The sequence below is a fragment of the Saccopteryx leptura genome, chromosome 7, assembly GCF_036850995.1.
Source record: "Saccopteryx leptura isolate mSacLep1 chromosome 7, mSacLep1_pri_phased_curated, whole genome shotgun sequence".
Classification (NCBI taxonomy): domain Eukaryota; kingdom Metazoa; phylum Chordata; class Mammalia; order Chiroptera; family Emballonuridae; genus Saccopteryx; species Saccopteryx leptura.
Window position 1 is genome coordinate 116,666,958 of NC_089509.1, and position 21,546 is coordinate 116,688,503.

The 21,546-nt window shown below is 59.4% G+C and overlaps 1 protein-coding gene across 2 annotated transcripts in view; it reads left to right on the forward strand.

Moving 5' to 3' along the window:
• The window catches only part of SH3BP4 (SH3 domain binding protein 4), a 104,947-nt gene that overhangs the window by 55,936 nt on the left and 27,465 nt on the right, over window positions 1-21,546 (forward strand). For both annotated transcript variants that reach the window (XM_066345207.1, XM_066345208.1), the window contains exon 2: window positions 17,786-18,026. In XM_066345207.1, coding sequence (XP_066201304.1) covers window positions 17,909-18,026 — 118 coding nt within the window. In that variant the 5' untranslated portion in view covers window positions 17,786-17,908. The remainder of the gene's footprint in view (window positions 1-17,785; window positions 18,027-21,546) is intronic.

Consider the following 21,546-nt stretch of genomic DNA (forward strand, 5'->3'; position numbering starts at 1 on the left):
GGCATCCGTGCAGGGTGGCCCGGTGGGCCAGGCCTGGCAGGGGCAGAGGGAACCCTCCGGGCAGGGGGAGCAGCACGCCTGGCTGAGCGTGCTGAGCTTGGGTTTCCGACAGGCGGCTCAGGCGACGCCAGCAGCACCCAGCAGCACCCGACATAAGGGCTGGTGCGGTGGGGGGTTGGGTGGGAGACAGCGGGCCTGATGAAGCAGATGGCAGTTGGGCTGCTGAACGAGTGGATTTTTTTGCAAAGAACGAGGATATGCAGACAGTGGGGGGTGTGCAGGGCCTTGGAGAAGGGCTGTGTCCTCACAGGGAGCGAGAATTGGGCTGGGCCTCGGGGAGGCCGGGGGTGGGGGGACGTCTCAGACAACCGTCTGGGCTCCCTGTGGGTGTGGGCAGCCGGGCGGGTCCAGCCTGCACAGGCAGTCGGTCAGTCTCCACCCCGTCTCAGACCACCGTCTGTGTTGGGGCCCAGAGAACGGGGTCTGGACTCCCTGTGGGTGTGGGCAGCCGGGCGGGTCCAGCCTGCACAGGCAGCCGTCAGTCTCCACCCCGTCTGCCAATGAGAATCAGGAGAATCACTGAGGGAGGGCTTTTTAAAAGTGAAAGTTTTGTCTAAAAGCTTCCCCAGGTGGTTGTCGTAGAAACCAGGTTTGAGAAGCTCTTAATTGGGAGTTCTTCGGGGCACAAGCATGTGGGCACAGCCCGGAGGGTGGAGACAGACCTGACAGTGACCCGGGACATGGGAGGGGGAGGTACCAGACAGACAGACAGCCGGCACCAGCCAGCAGCTCAGATCTGAAGGGTAGCTACCAGCACAGGGACAGCCCTCACTCGGGCCAGTGTCCTCGGACCTCCACAGGGTGAGCCTGCCCTCCGGGGACACTGGGCAATGGCTGGAGACACTTGGGGTGCCTGGGAACGGGGGTGCCCCGGGGTGCCGCCAGGGGCAGCAGGACATCCCCCATCCGGAAGTGACCCATCGGAATGCTCACGGGGCTGAGACGGGAACCCGGCCCGGGAGCTGGCACTGCACTGGGCACCTGGCACGTGGCGGCAGCATCTGGCCACAGACTTTGAGGAGGCAGGTAGTGTTATTGTCCCCATCTTACAGATGAGTCGTGGAGGGACCGAGAAGATGAGTCACGTGCCCATCTGAGGCGTTTCAGACCTGGAGCAGAGTGGCACCACTGACGAAAGGGTAGGGTCGTCGGCCTGAGGAGGTGGTGGCTCTGGTTCTCAGTAAAGGTGGACGCCTCCAAGTAGAAGTGCGGGGGATTTGTGGTTTGTAGGAGCCTGAGTTCGTTTGGGTCCCAGCACATGGCTGTTTGGGGGACACCCATGCTGTGCCCACGTGTCCTTGTTCCACAAGTAAGACAGTGAAGAGGGATCATCGTTAGAGGCATCGGGCTTCCCTGGTCTGGCAGATGTCCTACAGACAGAGGCTCAGAGAGGGTAAGTCACCTGTCCCAGAGTGCACTTGAAGAGGAGGATGAAGACAATGGTGACATTGTAATAACTGACTAAGGATCAGGTGAGGACACCGTACCCACGCCAGAAGACCAAGCAAGCGGGGACGCAGGGGCAGAGCGGAGCCTTCAGAGTCTCGGCGTGGGGCGGTGGGCGGCGTGATTGGGATGCCACCCTGCCGTGTATCTCTGTCTGTGGGTGCGGGGAGGAAGCCACCGCTTCTCTGGCAGGCTGCCGAGAGGGTCGGCCCCCTGGGGAGAAGGTGGCAGGTAGCTACGCCACAGAAACATCACGTGGTCCCCAAACAGCCTGTTCCTCTTCCCTGGTCTTGGTCCAGAGTGCTTGTCTCCTGATGCAACCGTAAAGATGAGGTGCGGTTTGTGCCAGAGGGTATGTGAAAAGCCTAAATGCCAAGGAGGGGCTGTGTGACCTCCGGCCTGCGCTCTTCTGCGCGTCCATCCTGGGGCCAGCTAGCCCCCTCTCCCCCGGCGGGGGGTCCCCTCCCGTCTTCGCCGCCACCATCAGGCGGCACCTGTGTCTGGAGCCATGCTCAGGGTCCAAGCCCATCCCGGGCGCCGTCCCCAGCCTTCTCCTGCCCGCCCTCAGCTTCTGCAGCCGCGGGGGACTCCTCAGTGACTCCTCGGCGAGGTTCCGCCCCTGCGCCTGCTCTCAGTGCTGTGACCGCACGGGGGTATCTGCTTGAATTGCTAAGTGTCTCCTTCGTTGGTGCAGATAGTGCTGCAGACTGTCTGGGCCCCCCCCCCCAGCTCCCCAGAAGGAACTTCTCATTGCTGTCTCCTGAGCTGCAGGCCAAGCCCGCCCGGTCCGCCCGCAGCGGAGGGGTGGCCTCTGCTTTGTCCGCCCGGCCCCCTGCCTCTGCTGTTCTCACGGTTTGGGCACGGTCTCGGTTCAGTGCACCATTCCGGCAGCTCCAGCGACTTCGTAAAAGTCGCTGATTCAAAGCCCCCGTTGCTGGGCCACCGCTGAGGTGAAGTTCCTTGCTTTGCAAGGTGACATGACAGGATTTCCACAGAGAGCTTGGGGTGTAGAGGCGGAGGTACCCCACTGCCTGCCGACACCTGACTTGCCCGTCAGGGACGTGGTGAGCGGCCACGGGCGGGTGGGGGGCACTCGTTGGGGATCTCGGGAAAGAATGTTCCAGTTGCTTGGGAGCAAGATCGCGCATTTACGGGAGATGCCACGACCCTCTGCGTGGGAGCTTCACTGTCCTCTGCTCCTCGGAGTTCCGGCTGCCTCAGAGGCGGCAGAAGAGAGCGCTGGGAACAGGTGTGACGAGAAGCAGGTGGACACACCCGCCCCGCGCTGTGGAGGGGAGGGAGCCTTTGAGGGGACGACTCCGTGTCAGACCCTTCAGTTCCCCCCGACACGGGGGTGGGGGCGGCGTGTTCTCTTCAAGCTGGGTGGCTTCGAACCACAGATCCGTTCTCAGGATGCCGGGGGTCCAAGGTCAAGGTGCGGACATCCCGCAGAGCTGGAACTGATGGGTCTCCGGGACCGCCTGACACGAGGGCTCACGTGAGGCTTCCTGGCAGAGACCGTAGGCCCCCCGAGCCTGAGGCACCCCTGTCTCTTCACGGAAAGGGTTTGCCAGGCCCCGGGACCCACTCTTCAGGAAACAGAGACTCGCTAGGTTGCTGGAAGGAAAACAGAACAGGATGAGAATGTCAGTCTGTACCAACGCCGTGCCACCAAAAGCCTGGTGGGGCTACTTATTTATTTATTTATTTATTTATTGGGGTTATTTATTTTAAAGGAAGGAAGAGGTGGGAAGACACTTGATTAAGTTATTCTAAAGTTCATTGGAAAGGAAAAAAATAACGTAAGTGTAAATAACAGAGAGGAGACTTGGAAACAGAATGGGTCGTGGCAATGGGTCCTTCTGCATAGCCCAGCGGAGGGACCCCCTAGTTAAATAAGGGCTGGTGTTGTTCTGAAAATAGTCGACAAACGGCACAGCGGAAGCCAGAGTCTAAACCCCGGTGTTCACACGCACTGAGAACGCACTGAGATGACATCACTCGGGAGGGGACAGATTGTCCGGGAACGACACAGGAGAGTCGCTCTCTGCTGTCTGCTTGTGAAGCGCCTCACGGAGCGGCGAAATAACCACTTTGCACGTTCCTGTCGGTGCACAGACCACATTCTTAAACTAAGGAAAAGAGATGCGACTGTTCATCCGATGTTGCGTTTTGGGGGGCGGGGGGAGGCCCTTCTGTGCTTCGCGGCAGGATGACGAAGGGAAGCTTGATGGGCGGCGTCACGCAGAGTTTACGCCGTGCGCCAGCGGATCGGTGCTTGCAGGACCGAGGGAGTCGAGGAGGTATTGGCCGCTGGTAAGGTTGAATTGAACACCGTCGTGGGAGTAAAGGAACCAAAAGGATCATCCCAAAGCAGGGAAACGAGAAGTGTCGCTATCTGAAAAAGTATCAGAGTCGTGGCCAAAGGCGTGCGAATTTAAACACTGGTGTTCTCTTGCCCACACGTCAGGTCAGCCAAGCTTTTGCGTGGACCGCTAATGGAGGGTGGGCAGCTGGCACCCACCGCTGTTGCGAGCAGAAATTGCTACAGCGTCCGGGAACCTGTTCGGCCGTTCCACCAGCTCTGCTAGAAGGTCGTCCTGAGAAAGTCATCCGGTGGCTGAGGGAGAGGGGGTGTACGGACGGCCACTGGCCGGCCACGGATGGCAGCGGGCATTGGGAAGCTGCCTGGGTCAGCAGGATCCGGGTCTCCGCAGAACCAAAAAGAAGGCCCGGGTGGTCTGTTCGGACCAAACGTGTTTCCCAAAACATCTCAAACCTCCTTTCTACCAGGAACAGTTCCGTACCCACATCCAGTCCGTGTGGGCGTTCTTTGCCACAATACCAGTTCTCAGACACCGGCTGGGTGTCCAACGGTCTAACTCGGTTCTGACCCGATCTACCTGGAGATGGTGTCAGACCCCGCAGGTGGAGGGTTCGGCCCACAGGACTGTCCCCTGACCCCCCCCACCCCACCTCACTGTAAAACGGGTGAGTTCCTGTTCCTCAGTGTCCCGTGGTGTGGATGTTCCGTCCTGTGAAGCCTTAGGAAACGACACTGAGTGGTTCTCGGACGTGGGGGGCGAGGGAGCACCTGCCGTGTCGTGAGCGGGGCTGCGGCCGCGGCACCCAGGCTGCGTCTCGGATTCCCGAAGGACCTGCACCGAGGGGCAGCCGCCTGGAGACAGTGTAAAAGGAAGGTGTTCTCCCTCGTTTCCTTACTAGAGGCTGGTGATGAAGCTGTACAGTGTCACTGGCTTATTGCCTTGGATATCTCTGATAGCCGTTTACGGACGCGGGGTACAGTCAGTAAAGGAACTTGTTCCTTCGTTCCCTGAATCCCACTGGCTGCTCACTGGGCTGGATCCTGCCGGGTCCTCCGAAAGCTGGTGGATGGACCCAGACTGGTTGAGAGGCAGGAGCACGCCAGTAACGTCAGGACAGGGACACGTCAGGACGGGGACACGTCAGGACGGGGACACGTCAGGACAGGGACACGTCAGGAGCCGTGGCCTCCCCGGTCCTCTCTCCTGAGCAGTCCTGGCGGCCCGTTGACCATTCGGGTCAGGATGGCATGCGTCCCCTTGCGTTGGGTGGTGATGGCTTGGTTCAGCGCCGGAGCCCTGTGTGCAAGGGCTGTCGCGCATCCCAGTGTCCCTTTCCGTGTCAGCAGCTCCCGCCGTGCATTCCTGGTGTTAAATTCCTGTCGGTGTGTGTCATTATCAAGGGCAGTCCATTGACTCAGGCAGCGTTAGCCCTTAAATCTGCCTCCCCCGCCCCCAGGCTTGTTTGATTCCAGTGTTTTAATCTGAGCCTCATGAACACACTCAGGGAAAACCGCTTTCGGTAAAAACCCGGACAAGCCTCAGTTTTGTTACCTGTAGAGTGGGTGGCACTGGCTAGATCTATGTTTCTCAGAGCAGCATCTAAGCTGAACTTGAAAAAAAAAAGAATGTTTAAGGTAATGTATGCGTCCTCGACAAGATTTAAATCAGCAGTCTGTCTGGCCAATAGACTAGCTTCCTCTTTAAAGGGACGGAAAGCTATCTTCAACATAACCGTCCTGAGTAAGCTTAACTTGCCTTAAAGGGAAAGAGTAAGTAATATTTGATTCTTTCTTTTTCCCCCACTAAGGGCCACAGGAAATCAGTGACTCCTGTTTGGGAATCACAGGGCCTTCCAGGGCTGGTGTTTTGTGGTCTTGCTGGACGGGTCAGGCGGTCTGCAGCCCCTGCCCAGCCCCTTGAAGTGAATGGGCTTCTCTTCTCATCCCCATCTGAACTCGTTGAGAGAGAATGACGCTTTCTCCTTCTGGTCGCTGGCTGCAGACCAGAAGTATTTCTGGTCTGGAGGGGTGATCACAAGATCCTCCTTCCCAGCCCGTCTGCTGCCAGCTCTGTCACACGGGCGGGCTGACCTTCCCCTGTGACTTGGGGTGGCAGACCACAGACCACCATCGTGATGAATGTCCCCGCCCAGTCCCACGCCTGCCGAGCAGGTGACATGCCACCCGTTGGTTAGACCTTGAACTCCTCGCCGTGTTCGGCAGCAGGGGGATGGATGGACGGATGACCAGGACCCACCGCAACACACGTGGTGGGACGGGCCAGGGAGCTGTCTGGGCGTCCGGTCTCCTGCGTGCCCAGAAGGCGTGGTGGAAACCCCACGCCTTGCTCTCCTGTGGGGGTCAGTGTCGTGCATGTTGTTGTCCCAGCCACATGGTGGGCGGTCGAAGGAAGGGGCCGGGCCCTGCATTCCCTGGTGTCTTTGCTGGTCCGCAGTGTACTGGGTCTGAGTGTCCCTTCAGCAGGTGGCACCAAGCACCACCTTGGGCTAGGCACTGTGTTTGCTGCTGGGGAAGCCACACAGTAAGGCAGAGAAGCCAAGTGTCCAGATGCCCAGGAAAGGCGTGCGGTCAGGGGACTAAGAGCATGTGCAGAATCCCGGCTGGGATGCTCGAGATAAAGCAGTGTCAGACCCTGGCCGGTTGGCTCAGTGGTAGAGCGTTGCCCTGGTGTGTGGAAGCCCTGGGTTCAATTCCCGGCCAGGGCACACAGGAGAAGCGCCCATCTGCTTCTCCACCCCTCCCCCTCTCCTTCCTCTCTGTCTCTCTCTCTCTTCCCCTCCTGCAGCCGAGGCTCCACTGGAGCAAAGTTGGCCCAGGCGCTGAGGATGGCTCCATGGCCTCTGCCTCAGGCGCTAGAATGGCCCTGGTTGCAGCAGAGCGACGCCCCAGATGGGCAGAGCATCACCCCCTGGTGGGCATGCCAGGTGGATCCCGGTCAGGTGCATGCGGGAGTCTGTCTCTCCCCCTCCCTGCTTCTCACTTCAGAGAAAAAAAGAAAAAAGATAAAGCAATGACTGTCCGGGGAAGAGACAGGTGCTCCCGGATTGCTCAGAGCGGACGGGGAACCCCATGCACAAAGGTGTTATTTGGCGGGCTCCCTCTCAAATGGGTCGGTTTAATGTCGCAGAAATTGGGAGGCCTGGCGGGTCTTCAAGGTGGGGAGGGGAGAAAGAATTCCAGCGTTCGGGAGATGGCTGGGGGATGCTTTGGAACCCAAGTCAGAGGAACAGAAAACGTGACACAGACGTGGACGGGGGCTCCGGGTGGGGGTGTGGGAGGGCAAGCAGGAGGCTGGGATCGCCGTCCTCAGGCTTGGGGGGTGTAGCTTCCAAAGAGCCCGAGTTCATCGGCGTTACCTGAGAGAGGAGAGGACCGGTCCCACACGCCAGGACGAACAGTCCCCAGCGGGGTGGCCAGTTGCCTGCAGGGAGGAGGCTGCGTAGTAAGCTCAGGTGTCAGAGACCTTCCCCAGCCACCCCCCTGCCCCCTGCCCACAGCCCCCTGCCCCCTGCCCACAGCCCTCTGGTCATCGTGCCAACCCCCAGGCATCACGGTGCCCACAGTGAAAACCGTGAGTGAGAAGTGTCACTCGTGTGGCCCCGCCACAGCGCCAGGGTTTCTCCCGCTGTCCCCGTGGAGCCGGTGGGTGGTGTTGGGTCGCCCGCTGTGGGGGGACAGATATGGACGCGAACGGGTGTGGAACACAGAATCTGCCAGCTCCTCTGAGCACCATGGCCTCTCAGACGCGGTTCCCTGGACACGGCCGCCCCCGCCTGTCCTCGCTCCGCCGTCTGGACAGAGCCCTGCTCCTAGTAGACAGACGCTCACGGGCCGCTGGCCGAGGTGACGCGGTGCCTGCCTGGGGCAGGACGCCTTTCTGACTCAGACCCGGACACGTGGTTTTTGCACACATGACTATGCCCAGGCGGCCTGTTGGTGGGGGGGCCTCAAACAGCTGCTGCTGCCACCCCCCAAACTAAACTCCGTGTGGAACCAGGGTGGGGTCCACTGCGGGCGACACTGGGAGTGAGGCCAGTGTGCCCGGGGACCCTCTGACGGGGCGTGCCCTCCCGGGGCCGCGGGGTGGCCACTGGCCTCGCGCTCCCAGCGGACACGGCAGGGCTCCAGAGGTGAGACTCCCGTCAGCGGGAGGAGAAGTCGCCCAAGCTGGCGGGGCGGCGTCCAGTTTCGGTGCGGCTGGTCCTTTCTGGTAACCGGAGCCTCTGCCTGCCTCCCCTGCCAGGGGAGCAGCAGCCGGGAAAGGGGACACCGGTCACGTGTTGGCCTTCCACTTGGGCCGTTGCCCAGACCCACGGGTCAAGGGTCAGGAGGCGGAGGAAGCGGGGGGCTGTAGGATCAGCCCCCTCCAGGGCTCTCCGCGTGCAGGAGGGACGTGGAGACATTCAGAGACCACCAACCCTCCTTCTTCTGATCTCAGTGTGACTCCATGGAGGCCAGGTGTCCCCTGCGTGGCCGGTCAGGAGCCCGGGACGTTGGGGTGCAGGCAGCCACGCACCAGGGGACAGGTCAGCTGGGGAGAGGTGTCTCTGGGTGGTTTGGGTCCTCTGGGACCAACGTGCTGGATGGAGCTGCTGCCGACAGGGCCTGGTGACTTGCGTCACCGAGAGTGGGCCGAAACTTAAACTTTCTTTTTAAACCCGGAGGAAATGTGATTAATCAACATGACACTCCTGCCCCAGAAATTACAGTTGGACGTGGAGAATGAGTCACCTTAAACACGGCAGGAACCAGAGCCGCCCCCTGCTGGCTCCTCCCATCTGCCCACCGTGGTCGGGCCCCCCGTGAGCCCTGCCCGTCCGTCGCTGTGCGCACCCCGGCGTCCCGCGTGGGGCACTCGGCACCCCAGAGATGCCCGTGATCCGTTGCTGTCCCTGGTCGGTTTGTGTTCCTTGTTCCCAGGACGGCACCTTGGCAGGTAGGCGCCCACAAGAACATTCCGGGCCGAGCAGTCTGAGGAGTGGCGGCAGCACAGCCTCGGGGGCGCGTGGGGGTCACGAGCGCACCCCCAGAGTCGGCCTCGGGGGCGCGGGGGGCTCACGAGCGCACCCCCAGAGTCGGCCTCGGGGGCGCGGGGGGGTCACGAGCGCACCCCCAGAGTCGGCCTCGGGGGCGCGTGGGGGTCACGAGCGTACCCCCAGAGTCGGCCTCGGGGGCGCGGGGGGCTCACGAGCGTACCCCCAGAGTCGGCCTCGGGGGCGCGGGGGGGTCACGAGCGCACCCCCAGAGTCGGCCTCGGGGGCGCGTGGGGGTCACGAGCGTACCCCCAGAGTCGGCCTCGGGGGCGCGGGGGGCTCACGAGCGTACCCCCAGAGTCGGCCTCGGAGGCGCGGGGGGGTCACGAGCGCACCCCCAGAGTCGGCCTCGGGGGCGCGGGGGGCTCACGAGCGTACCCCCAGAGTCGGCCTCGGGGGCGCGGGGGGCTCACGAGCGCACCCCCAGAGTCGGCCTCGGGGGCGCGGGGGGCTCACGAGTGTACCCCCAGAGTCGGCCTCGGGGGCGCGGGGGGGTCACGAGCGCACCCCCAGAGTCGGCCTCGGGGGCGCGTGGGGCTCACGAGCGTACCCCCAGAGTCGGCCTCGGGGGCGCGTGGGGGTCACGAGTGTACCCCCAGAGTCGGCCTCGGGGGCGCGTGGGGGTCACGAGCGCACCCCCAGAGTCGGCCTCGGGGGCGCGGGGGGCTCACGAGCGCACCCCCAGAGTCGGCCTCGGGGGCGCGGGGGGGTCACGAGCGTACCCCCAGAGTCGGCCTCGGGGGCGCGGGGGGCTCACGAGCGCACCCCCAGAGTCGGCCTCGGGGGCGCGTGGGGGTCACGAGCGCACCCCCAGAGTCGGCCTCGGGGGCGCGTGGGGCTCACGAGCGCACCCCCAGAGTCGGCCTCGGGGGCGCGGGGGGCTCACGAGCGTACCCCCAGAGTCGGCCTCGGGGGCGCGGGGGGCTCACGAGCGTACCCCCAGAGTCGGCCTCGGGGGCGCGGGGGGGTCACGAGCGCACCCCCAGAGTCGGCCTCGGGGGCGCGGGGGGCTCACGAGCGCACCCCCAGAGTCGGCCTCGGGGGCGCGGGGGGCTCACGAGCGCACCCCCAGAGTCGGCCTCGGGGGCGTGGGGGGGGTCACGAGCGTACCCCCAGAGTCGGCCTCGGGGGCGCGGGGGGCTCACGAGTGTACCCCCAGAGTCGGCCTCGGGGGCGCGGGGGGCTCACGAGCGCACCCCCAGAGTCGGCCTCGGGGGCGCGGGGGGGTCATGAGTGTACCCCTAGAGTCTGGAAGGGATTCTGTCTGTGCACGACGATGTTGTCGTCTTCAGAGGCCGACCTCCCGGTTTCTGGGGAGGAAGTTTCTGGAACAGGCTCTTTTCTCTGTACATGCGTCGGCCTCTGTACAAGGAAAGGAAAACTCATTAGGAATGAGTCAGTTCCGAGCGAGCTCTGATGCCCCGTCCTGTCTCCCCGGGCCTGACCTCCACCCAGGGGAGCGAGGGCGGCTTCCGCATGGCCAGGCCACCGGGGAGGGGTGGGGCGGAGTGGCCGCTTCAGCCTGCCTTTCTCAGATCTCCCGAGCCCCAGAGCTGGCCGGCTGCCCTGGCCGAGGGGGCACACAGCTGCAGGCTGACCCGGAGAGGGGGCCCACCCACCCCGAGGGCCTGCGGGGCCCACCCACCCCGAGGGCCTGCGGGTGAAGTCCGGTTTCTCATGGAGGGCGGCCACCCAGGGAAGCCCGTCAGCGTTTTATCCGGCATACAACTGAGATTTCCCTAAATTCAGTCTGCTGTGTATAATCAAGTCACATCAGCCCTTGGGGGCGGGGGGCACGTGACACTTGGGGTGATTTTGGCTCTCCGAAGATGATCCCAGGGATAGCTACCAAAATATCACTGAAGCCTAAGTTTTTATTTAAATACACAGCCCGCAGCCCGCTGACCTGGTCACAGCTTTCTCCTGGCAAAAAAAAAGAAACATACTCCTGGTTTGGAAAATATACCCAAGGCAGTGTCCAGAACACCTAGACCAGGGGTCCCCAAACTACAGCCCGCGGGCCGCATGCGGCCCCCTGAGGCCATTTATCCGGCCCCCGCCGCACTTCTGGAAGGGGCACCTCTTTCATTGGTGGTCAGTGAGAGGAGCATAGTTCCCATTGAAATACTGGTCAGTTTGTTGATTTAAATTTACTTGTTCTTTATTTTAAATATTGTATTTATTTCAGTTTTGTCTTTTTACTTTAAAATAAGATATGTGCAGTGTGCATAGGGATTTGTTCATAGTTTTTTTTATAGTCCGGCCCTCCAACGGTCTGAGGCACAGTGAACTGGCCCCCTGTGAAAAAAGTTTGGGGACCCCTGACCTCGATGGTCCATGTTTGTCCACCGTACGCTGCGTGCTAGGAGACCAAATCCACGCTGTGAAACACCTCCCCACCCACGGGAAGGTGTAGGCAAGATTCAAGTCAACTTGGCAATCCAGGACTCTTGTGGAGACCTGGATGTTTAGACCCGATTAACTAGGCGGTGGGGATTCCGGTAGCAGGGTCCAATCGCCGTTATGACGGTGAGTGTGTAAGGTCCGTTTGATGCCTTCTAACCGAAGCCCGTCTACCAGTCTGAGCTTTCCTCTCCGTAGGTTGTTTCCCCCCCAACGTGGTACGTGTGGCTCGTTCACTAACGGCGCAGACACCCCTGTGCGTGTGCCTCACTTGGCCGGAATAGATGGGGTGTCCCTTGGAGATAGGACTGTGTGTCTGCCGCGCCATCTCCGGATCCCCTTGCTTTGTGGACGTTGGAGACCCAGCAGGAACATTCTGGTGACTCACGTAAACGCCGAGAGCTTGGCGGAGCAGGTGGCCCTGGGGACAGCCCAGCCCGGCGTCTGGTAGCCCAGTGACCCCGCCACCCCTTCCTGGAGAGAGGACACAGGCCCCCTGAGGAGTCTGTCCCTTCGCCTTCTCCTTTCTGTCTGATTTGATGTTTTCTCTTGGGTAAATATGGAGACTAAGTGTATGTAATAATTGTCAAGTTTAGAAGATCTTGCTGGCTTCTGAATAGTTCCAACAAAACAGACTTTCTCTGCAGTCGGACTGCCCAGAATCTTGCGAGAGCCCAAATCTAATTTCCTTCACAGCCGCCGGGTTCTTCGGAGCCAGAGGGTGAAAGTGACCGTGTCTCGTAGCCAGTCTGACTGATGCCTCCTCGGTTTCTGCAGATGCGACGTGAGTCCCAGGCCTGGAGGGGTCGGGTCTTCCTTCCCGGGCGTCCCCCCGGGAGCCGCCTGGGTGCAGGCTGCCCCAGGGCCTATCAGTTTCTTGCATCCTGCTCCCTAACGGACGGGCACGCATCAGTCCTGGCCAGCGGCCCGCCACGAGCCCTTTAGCAATCTGCCCGTCAGACGGGCGCGTCCCTCGCAGCTTCCGGGGTGCCTCCGTGTCCTTAGCAGGGCAGGCGTGGAGGGGGGCCGGAGGTGTCATTTCAGGCACGGGGGACTCAGACCTCTTCACAGCGGAGAATATAAATCCAGCCAGCGGGGTGCTCAGAGTCTCATGTTGTGACCCCCACCTCCCCAGCAAAAAAGTAATAGCACTGAAAATCTGGCGGCCTGGGTGGCCTCTTGGTCAATTTATGTACTTGATAATCTGTAGAGCTTTTCTCACACACTGTTCAGAACAGGTCACAGCCCTGATGTCATCAGATCCAGAATTCTACGCAGAAATACAGCTTGTTTGACCATTGTGGGTTTTTTTTTTCTTGCTTAGGCACACACAGATACACACACACACTTTAGATAAATGACTGTAGAAAAATTATAGTGAGTCATAGAAATGGAAGAACACAGATGATATAAATAGGACTCATTCATCCCTTTGCACTTGAGACCCTTCTCCGTACAGCTCTGTCACAACCCGGGGAACAGGAACAGACTGAGCCCTGTGTTCTCGAAGTTCAGAGGCTCATGGAGAAATCAGGCTAGAAACAACAAGTTCTGATGGGTCTGGTGGTGAAATTAGGGAAGGAGGATGGGGTCCGGGATGCCACTACTATAGGCACCTGTCCCCTGCTGATCTGGTGACATTTAAGCAGAGACCTGGATGCAGTGAGGAGTCAGTTCTGGTGACGGGGTAGGGGCCTCCCAGGCTGTGGGAAGAGCATGTGCAAAGGCCCTGTGGCCAGAGGGAGAGAACAGCAGGAAAGGGGACCAGAGCACTTGCCAGGGTCTGTATAGCAGCGTCTTTTGAGCATTGTCAGGACACTGAGTGCTCAGAAGCCTTTGGAGGGTTTTGAACAGAGTCCTGAACTTTCTGCCAACAGAAGGGTAGACTACGGGAGGGCAGAGTTGGGCGCAGTGACTGTCTCTGAGAGAGGCAGCGATGTGGAGGTAGAATTCTGGGGGCCTGGGCCGGGTGGAGGGGCAGGTGCCTGGTGGGGCGGGAGGCAGGGACCTCCGGCTGTTGGGCAGAGAAATGACCTGTTCAGTCACTGACCGGGATGGCGAGGTGGGGAGTGGAGTTGAGGGAGGTGTGGGACAGACCCCAGCGCTGGGTTTGGACCCGGGAGTTTCGAGACCCCCATCAGTCCTGAGGGTGAGCCCTCAGTGGTCTGAGTTCACGGGTCAGGGGTCACTGGTCAGCTGAGCTGGAAGCCACCCGTGTCCACGTGTGCTGTGAGGGGCTCAGACTGCCCGGGCGTCTGAGTTTACGGCTCCTTAGAGTTTTTCCAAGTCAAGGGGAGACACACACATTTCTGACACGTGTCTGGCAAGTGACAAATGTTTCCTACTATTACTTTCTTAATTTTTTTAATGCTTTACTGCAGATGTTTAGAAATGGTAAAATTAAGAAAAAAGAAAAGAAAAAGAGGTCATGAAATAGGAAAACAGTAAACAAATAGGGAAAACAGTATAATGTAAATATAGTGATGGATCTATGTACTTGTAACGACAGATAAATATATGTCACCCTAGGATAGTGTCTAGTAAAACACAGCCTGGTGACCCTTCGTGAACTTCTTATAAAGCAGGCCATGTCGTTTCTCCCAATATGACTTGTCTAATAAAGCGAGGGCTGCTTTGAAGGGTGAGGTACATGAGCTCGTGAAACTTGAATTTGAGGCTCGGGGACATTGACTATAGATCTGAGGCGGCAGGTGAGTCACAGGTGTGCTATGCAGAGGAGGGCGGGGCGGAGAGAGGATCTCCTGGAGGCACAGGTGAGGGGTGTGTGTTCCTGGCGCAGAGCCCACGCAAAGCAGCGGCGCGTGGGCGTGGTCTTTGATGTGCTTGGGAGCGGAGGTCCCCTGATCAGCCTAAAAAGCTGGCAATTGCTGCTTTAAAAGCAGCAAGCAACGCCCAGGTTTTGAGCTTGGGGCGGGGCGGGGGGGCTGACTGCAAGGAGAGCTTGGTGGGAATAAAGCGCCCCGAATGGGAAGGACGCCTGCAGGAGGCCTCGGGGGGGGGGGTCCCCAGGCTGCAGACCAAGAAGCCCGGTGAGCCTTGTGGGTCTGCAAAGACCCCGCGAGAACAGAACAGCGCCTCCTGGAGTCTTACTGGGCGAGTGACCCCGGGCACCCTCCACGCCCGGCGCTGCAGTTGCTGGTGGTGCAGGGCTCCCCTCTGAACCCCCACCTGACTATCTGGTTGAAGAGGTCCCAGGCGGAGACAGCCCGCCAGGCTTGGTTCACCGAGACCAGCGCCCCTCTCTTTTCTGTAAAGTAACATCTCCAAATGGCGACAGCGCCCTGCACCCACCACGCAGGTCCTGGTGGGTGTCAGGACCTCGTTTAAGGACTGCGTCTCACTGCCACCGAGAAAAAGTCCCCATTCTGGACTTCCCAGTGGCCTTGAGCACCAAGGGACAGAACGTCCCCCTTCCCGGTGGAAGGAAGGCAGGGTGTGTAGATGACTGCATTGACCTTCCTTGTGAAGGGGACGCTCTGGTCACCGGGGAGGCAGACGTCGGTGCCTTGGCTTTGCTCTGGTGGATAAGGGGCATGGGCTACGCCATTTGTGGCCGATCTGTTCCTTGCACGGCAACCTCAGTGGGGGCATCTCTGTGTTTTTAGAGGGACTGCAGGTCTCTTTCTATCACTGCTAATACAGGCATCCCCAAACTATAGCCCGCAGGCCTCATGCGGCCCCCTGAGGCCATTTATCCGGCCCCCACCGCACTTCCGGAAGGGGCACCTCTTTCATTGGTGGTCAGTGAGAGGAGCACTGTATGTGGTGGCACCGCAAAGCGCGGCGTCACTCATGTATAGTACTACTTCTGGTGACGCGGGATGCATGCGTCACGGCTCCGGAAGCGCGTCATATCACTTGTTACGGCTAGCAGTGACAAATATGGAGCCGGACATTGACCATCTCATTAGCCAAAAGCAGGCCCATAGTTCCCATTGAAATACTGGTCAGTTTGATTTAAACTTACTTGTTCTTTATTTTAAATATTGTATTTGTTCCCGTTTTGTTTTTTTACTTTAAAATAAGATATGTACAGTGTGCATAGGGATTTGTTCATAGTTTTTTTTAATAGTCCGGCCCTCCAACAGTCTGAGGGACAGTGAACTGGCCCCCTGTGTAAAAAGTTTGGGGACCCCCGCGCTAATACTTACTGCCTCTCTTCTGGCTCTGGGTCATAACTAGGTTCCTCCCATCAATGATCAGTAACAGTGATGATGACCAGTCTCCACACACTGCAGGGATCTGTGATGCCTCCTGCTCACCCCCGAGGCCCGATTCCACCCGGGCTGTCTCCGGGGCAGAGATAAGGATGCTCAGGATCTGACCGCTCCGAAGGGTTTCTCTCATTCCTCCTGCCAACCTACAGACTCTTCCAGGAGCTCCCCTGGAGGGCGCTCTCAGCGTCCCGTGGGTGCCCAAGGGAGCGACCGGCCAGCACTCCCCCGAGCCTGGGCAACTCAGCCCCATCCGGGCTTCCCCGCTTCGTGTCTGCCAAGGGCGGGGCCGTCTGTGCGGGACTTTTGTGGACAGCGGGGCTTGTCCCAAGGGCTCCTCCCCTTGCCCCGCCCACCTGCAGCCCTCCCTCTGAGCTGCGACAGTAACACAGTAACGTTCACAGAGCCTTCTGTGGCTTGCGGGGTTTCGGGGGCAGAGGAGACCTACACACCAGGACCAGGGCTGCGGGTGCCCCAGCGAGGAAACTTCGGCCATTGAGCCCTGCTCCTCGGTCCAGGCACTCCGTGTGAATCGGGAATTCTCTACGTAAGTCAGATCGGGACGGGGCTCTCTCATGACCCCATGTCACAGACAGGAAAACCGAGGTTTAGTGGAGCTGAATATTGAACACAAGGTCATTCCCCAGGTGGATACAAACCTGTGCTGGTCACTGCTACCCCGAGGACACGCACACAGAGCCTGGAGGCAGGGGGCGGTGACAGGCGAAGACGTCCCACAGCGGAGGGGTCAGGTGTGGGGGCCTCCACTTCCCTCCGACTAGTGCAGGTGGCACGGGTCAGAAGTTGCACGCCAGGGTGTCTTTGGATCAGAATGACAAGGGACCTCAGGTCGGATCACACGAACCCAGTTACATTGGAATGAAATTCCCCGGGACTCAAGTTGCTCTGAGCTCTTGAGTGTTGGAGGCCACCTGGGGTCCGGTGTGGCCACCTGGGGTCTGGTGTGGCCACCTGGGGTCAGGTGTAGTTAGCTGGGGTCCGGTGTGGCCAGCTGGGGTCTGGTGTGGCCACCTGGGGTCTGGTGTGGCCACCTGGGGTCAGGTGTAGTTAGCTGGGGTCCGGTGTGGCCACCTGGGGTCAGGTGTAGTTAGCTGGGGTCCGGTGTGGCCAGCTGGGGTCCGGTGTGGCCACCTGGGGTCAGGTGTAGTTAGCTGGGGTCCGGTGTGGCCAGCTGGGGTCCGGTGTGACCACCTGGGGTCCGGTGTGGCCACCTGGGGTCCGGTGTGGCCCGCTGGGGTCTGGTGTGCCCAGCTGGGGTCCGGTGTGGCCACCTGGGGTCAGGTGTGGTCACCTGGGGTCAGGTGTGGTCAGCTGGGGTCCGGTGTGGCCAGCTGAGGTCCGGTGTGGCCTGCTGGGGTCCGGTGTGCCCAGCTGGGGTCCGGTGTGGCCACCTGGGGTCAGGTGTGGCCCGCTGGGGTCCGGTGTGGCCAGCTGGGGTCCGGTGTGGCCAGTTGGGGTCCGGTATGCCCACCTGGGGTCCGGTGTGCCCAGCTGGGGTCCGGTGTGGGCAGTTGGGGTCAGCTGTGATGTTGGTCTGCTTGTTTCTGTTGGAGAGCAGGTGAATTTTTCTGCTCTAAAACTGGCCCTTAGCTGCCCCTTTTCCTGAGCGCTGGTGGTCTGCTCACGTCCAATCACCTCATTCGTCCCTGGAGCCCCCTAAATGCCCCTGCGCCTCTTCCCTTGGGAGTGAGGGATTCCGGTGTCTTTTCCCACGGAACCTTCCTCTGCTCGCTTAGGAATGATACAGCGGCTCCGTAAGTGGGGGTCTCCCCGTGCACGAGTCACACGAAAACCCCTTCTAGCCGGCGTATTTTATCTGTGGTGGTTTTGTTTGTGGCCGTTCCTGCAGCGGAACCAGCTGCTCTCTGGGCAGACAGAGATTGATTCCTCCTTTCCTGGGCCCTGGGACCAACCGCGGGGGCCACACAGACCCTGTTTTGTCCTCCCTTGGGACTGCCGTGAATGGGCTAGCAGGTGCTGGAGCCCGTCTCACACGCCCCATTGTGCCCCAGGAAGAGAGGGCACCGGCAGCGAGCCAGGAAACACTGCGGGGCTCTGTGTGTGCCCCGGACCCGGGGGGGGGCTGCCTGGCTCTTGGGGGCCGAGGGGGCGCGGGGAACGTATGCCTCTATTGGACCGGTGTCTGGAGAAAGAAGGCTTCCCATACCTCATTAAATTACCCATCCCATTAACCCCTGTGTCACTTTCTCACGGGGAATGTTTCTCTTCCCCGCATTCAGGACGGCGTGCACAGCACAGCTGGTGCCCCGGGCAGCATGGTGGCCTGAGACGGACGCCGCGGCTGGAACCCCTGGAGGAGGCAGGATGGAACCGTAGCGGTCACCCCGGAGGAGCGTCCCACGATGGCGGCTCAGCGGATCCGGGCCGCCAACGCCATGGTCCTCCCCCGGTGCAAGTCCGAGGGCACGCTGATCGACCTGAGCGAAGGGTTCTCAGAAACGAGCTTTAACGACGTCAAAGGTGAGCTCCCGGGGACGCCCCTGGGGCGGGTAGGGGGGGCGCTCTGAGGCTGCTGAGGTCGGACTCATTCAGATCAGTCGGCTTGAGCTCTCCGGACGTCGTGTTACAAATTCAGCCCAGGACCAGTGACCACTTCTCCTCTCTCGTTTCTCGGGTGTGGGGATGTGGGGGTTGTTTTGAATTCTCCCTCCAGTAGTCAGACTTCGTACAGAATGTTTGTTTTCTCTTTTTCTGTGTTTTGGTCACAGTAAGGTAGGAAGCGGGGTGGTATAGAAAACGAGGGGAAAAGAGGAATTATTGAAAACTTCAGAGAAGAAAAGGGTGGTCTGGGATTGGGGGGGGTCAGCAAGCTTTTTCCACAGAGGGTCATGTAGGAAATATTTTAAGTCTCGCAGGACATAGTCATTCTGCCGCTGTAGCTTGGAGGTGGCCCCAGAAGGGAGCAAGCAAGTGGACATGGCTGTGTTTCGATAAAACTTTATTTACAAAAGCAACCAGAGGATGTGTCCTGGGGGCCGTGGTTTGCCGACCCCTCGTTTAGAGGTGGCTTTAGGGTTTAATTACACACCTTGTGCCTGTGTGTTTGTCTGCTAGTCACACACACACAAAAAAAATGGGTTGATGAGAAAAGCTACCTTTTGGACACCGCAGTTGATCCTGTGGGTCAGCTTCTTCCCAGAAACGCCCCCGGCCTGGCCTCCCCAGGCTGTGGTCAGAGTCTGTCGTGAGCTCTCCCAGTGCTGTGCCCCCACCCCCTGCCACCCCACCATTGCTGTCATCATCATGAACTGGCTTCCCCACGAGGTCGCTGCGTTCTTTTCAAGTCGCGGGCTGTGCAGGGCGCTGTTTTTCTTTGCCTGCGTATCTTTAGCCTGTGGCACGAAGTCAGAGCTAAATGCATAACCCTGAAGCTGCTGTCTCCCAAGAGTCATGGCCCGTTCCCCCGAGGTCCCGAGAGGCGTCCAGACGGGTTTCTCTCTCTCCTCTTCCCCCTTTATTCTCCACGTCCTCCTCTCTGTGCTGGTGGCCCGAGCACGGCACTCAAGTGCTCTTTAAAAGAAGGCTGGCCAGGGGCATCGCGAGGGTTTATCACTAACCGCAGCGGGGATTTAGAGTGCTGCTAGAGGTCATTGAGCCATTCGTTTTTCTCAGACTGGGAACGGGCATTGTATTCTTACTTGAACCCAGCTAATTCAAGGAAAGCTAGAAAGGGTATAAGCAGGAACTGTGGGGTTTGGGTCCGGTTCTCAGAGGGGCAGAGAGCTGGATTTTTAACAAATAATGATAATATGGTAGGAGCTATTATTCCTTAAAAAAAAAATAGCACCGTTGGGGGAGGAAAGTGAACAAGACAGTCTGGTGAGCTCGTGTGCACGCATGTTTGTGTGTGTGATGTGCGTGCATGCCTGTGTGTGTGTGGGGGGGGAGGCGGAGACCTTCTGGACACCATTCTCCAGGGCAGCACGTGGCCCAGGCCACAGTCCAGCCCGGCAGCTTCACACACATCCACGTGGCAAACAGGGTGCCAGGTGGGAGTTCGTTCCAGCCCAAATATCTGCTGTGAAGCCTTCTGCTCCTGGTTCATGTTTTGCTGGCAGAAGAGCTGACTGAGGCAGAATGGCGGGCAGTGTGTCATCCAGTGCACTGACCGCAGACACCCCAGAAGCTTTTTTTTTGTATTAAAATCAAGGTAATGGCCCTGGCTGGTTGGCTCAGCCATAGAACATCGGCCCGGCATGCAGATGTCCCAGGTTCAGTCCCCAGCCAGGGCACACGGGAGAAGCGCCCATCTGCTTCTCCACCCCTCCCCCTCTCCTTTTTCTCTGTCTCTCTCTTCCCCTCCCGCAGCAGCCGAGGCTCCAATGGAGCAAAGTTGGCCCAGGTGCTGAGGATGGCTCCTTGGCCTCTGCCTCAGGCACTAGAATGGCTCTGTTCACAACAGAGCGACGCCCCAGATGGGCAGAGCATCGCCCCCTGGTGGGCATGCCGGGTGGATCCCGGTCCAGCGCATGCGGGAATCTGTCTGTCTGCCTCCCTCCTTCTCACTTCAGAAAAAAAAGTTTTTTAATTTAAAAAAATAAAATATAATAAATAAAATCAAGGTAGCTGTGAACCTGGGCAGCGCTCCCCAGAATTCATTAAGATGGCATTAAATAGGGATATTGCTACATTCGATGGGGCGGCAGCCCCAGCCTGGTGACCCAGGGCGCGCTGTGGCAGATGACTGGCAAAGAGCCGCTTGCAGAAGGGAGTTCACACCACTGTCCACTTCGTGAGGGGCCCGAGGGGAAGGAGGCTGAAGCCTTGAGTGGCATCGACTGCCTCTGACCTTCTAAGGAGAGTGCCGGGAATTTTCTGTGAAAGCAGTTTTATTCTTCAGTCTGGTCAGGCTAACGGGATCGTCTGCACTGAAACCTTTACCGCCTGGGCTGGGTACAAAGCCCACTTATTATAGCTTTGTTTTTCTATTAAAACACACACACACACAAAACATGACCATAAAGGAATTACTCTGGGGCCATGTGATAGGAATACACCTTTTGAGGGAGCCTAACACCCATTTAATCCCTCGCGGGCTTTTTAAAAAACTTTACTGGTTTCATTGCCATGTGGCATTTTCCTGAGATGTGTCTCATGAAACCACAGCGGTTGACATCACTGGAGCCCATGACCAGACAGCCAAGTGGGAGAGACGGCCTTCCATTAGGTCTGACCCCAGCCTGACCCTCCTCCCCCACCCCCTCCTCAAAGCGGCTTCCTTTGCTGCTGCTGTGCTTTTATTCGGTGTCCTCCCTTCCGGGTTAAGTGTGATTCGATAGGAGAGGACAGCCCAGCCCAGCCAGGGGGAATTCTCACTTTGCCTTGGGCCATCACCCTGATCCCACGGCGCGGATATGGCCTCCCTGTCATAAATGGACCACACGCAAGATGAGCGGTAACTCAGTGAATGTTTACTGAGCACCTGCTACGTTGTACGTGCCAGACCTTGTCCCGGGGATACCAGCGTAGACATAACAGACCCTAAAAAAGGGAGCGTATACCTACCTAATGGGGCGATGAAGCCCTCCTCCTTCCCCCCCAAAAAAACCAAAACAAATACCTTAAGGCATCTGATACATTTGGTGGGTGGTCAGTGCTAGGGAGAAGGAGGGGGGTGGGGGTGCAGATGTCAACTCTGAACATTCCGGGAGTCCTCCCCTCGCGCTGAGACGCACCGTTGTGTAAGCCCCTCACCTATAGACACGAGTTTGTTTCGTCCTCGCCAGAGACCGTTGAAGAAAGATCGTGTTTCTCCATCATGAAGACTCTCGGGCTCTGGAGGTCGGACGGCTCCTTGAGGAGCTGGGCGGAGTCATAGCCCAGGTCTGGTCTGATCCCCGAGCCAGATTCTCCCCCAGGGCCCGGACAGAGCCAGATTCTCCCCCAGGGCCCGGACAGAGCCAGATTCTCCCCCAGGGCCCGGACAGAGCCAGATTCTCCCCCAGGGCCCGGACAGAGCCAGATTCTCCCCCAGGGCCCG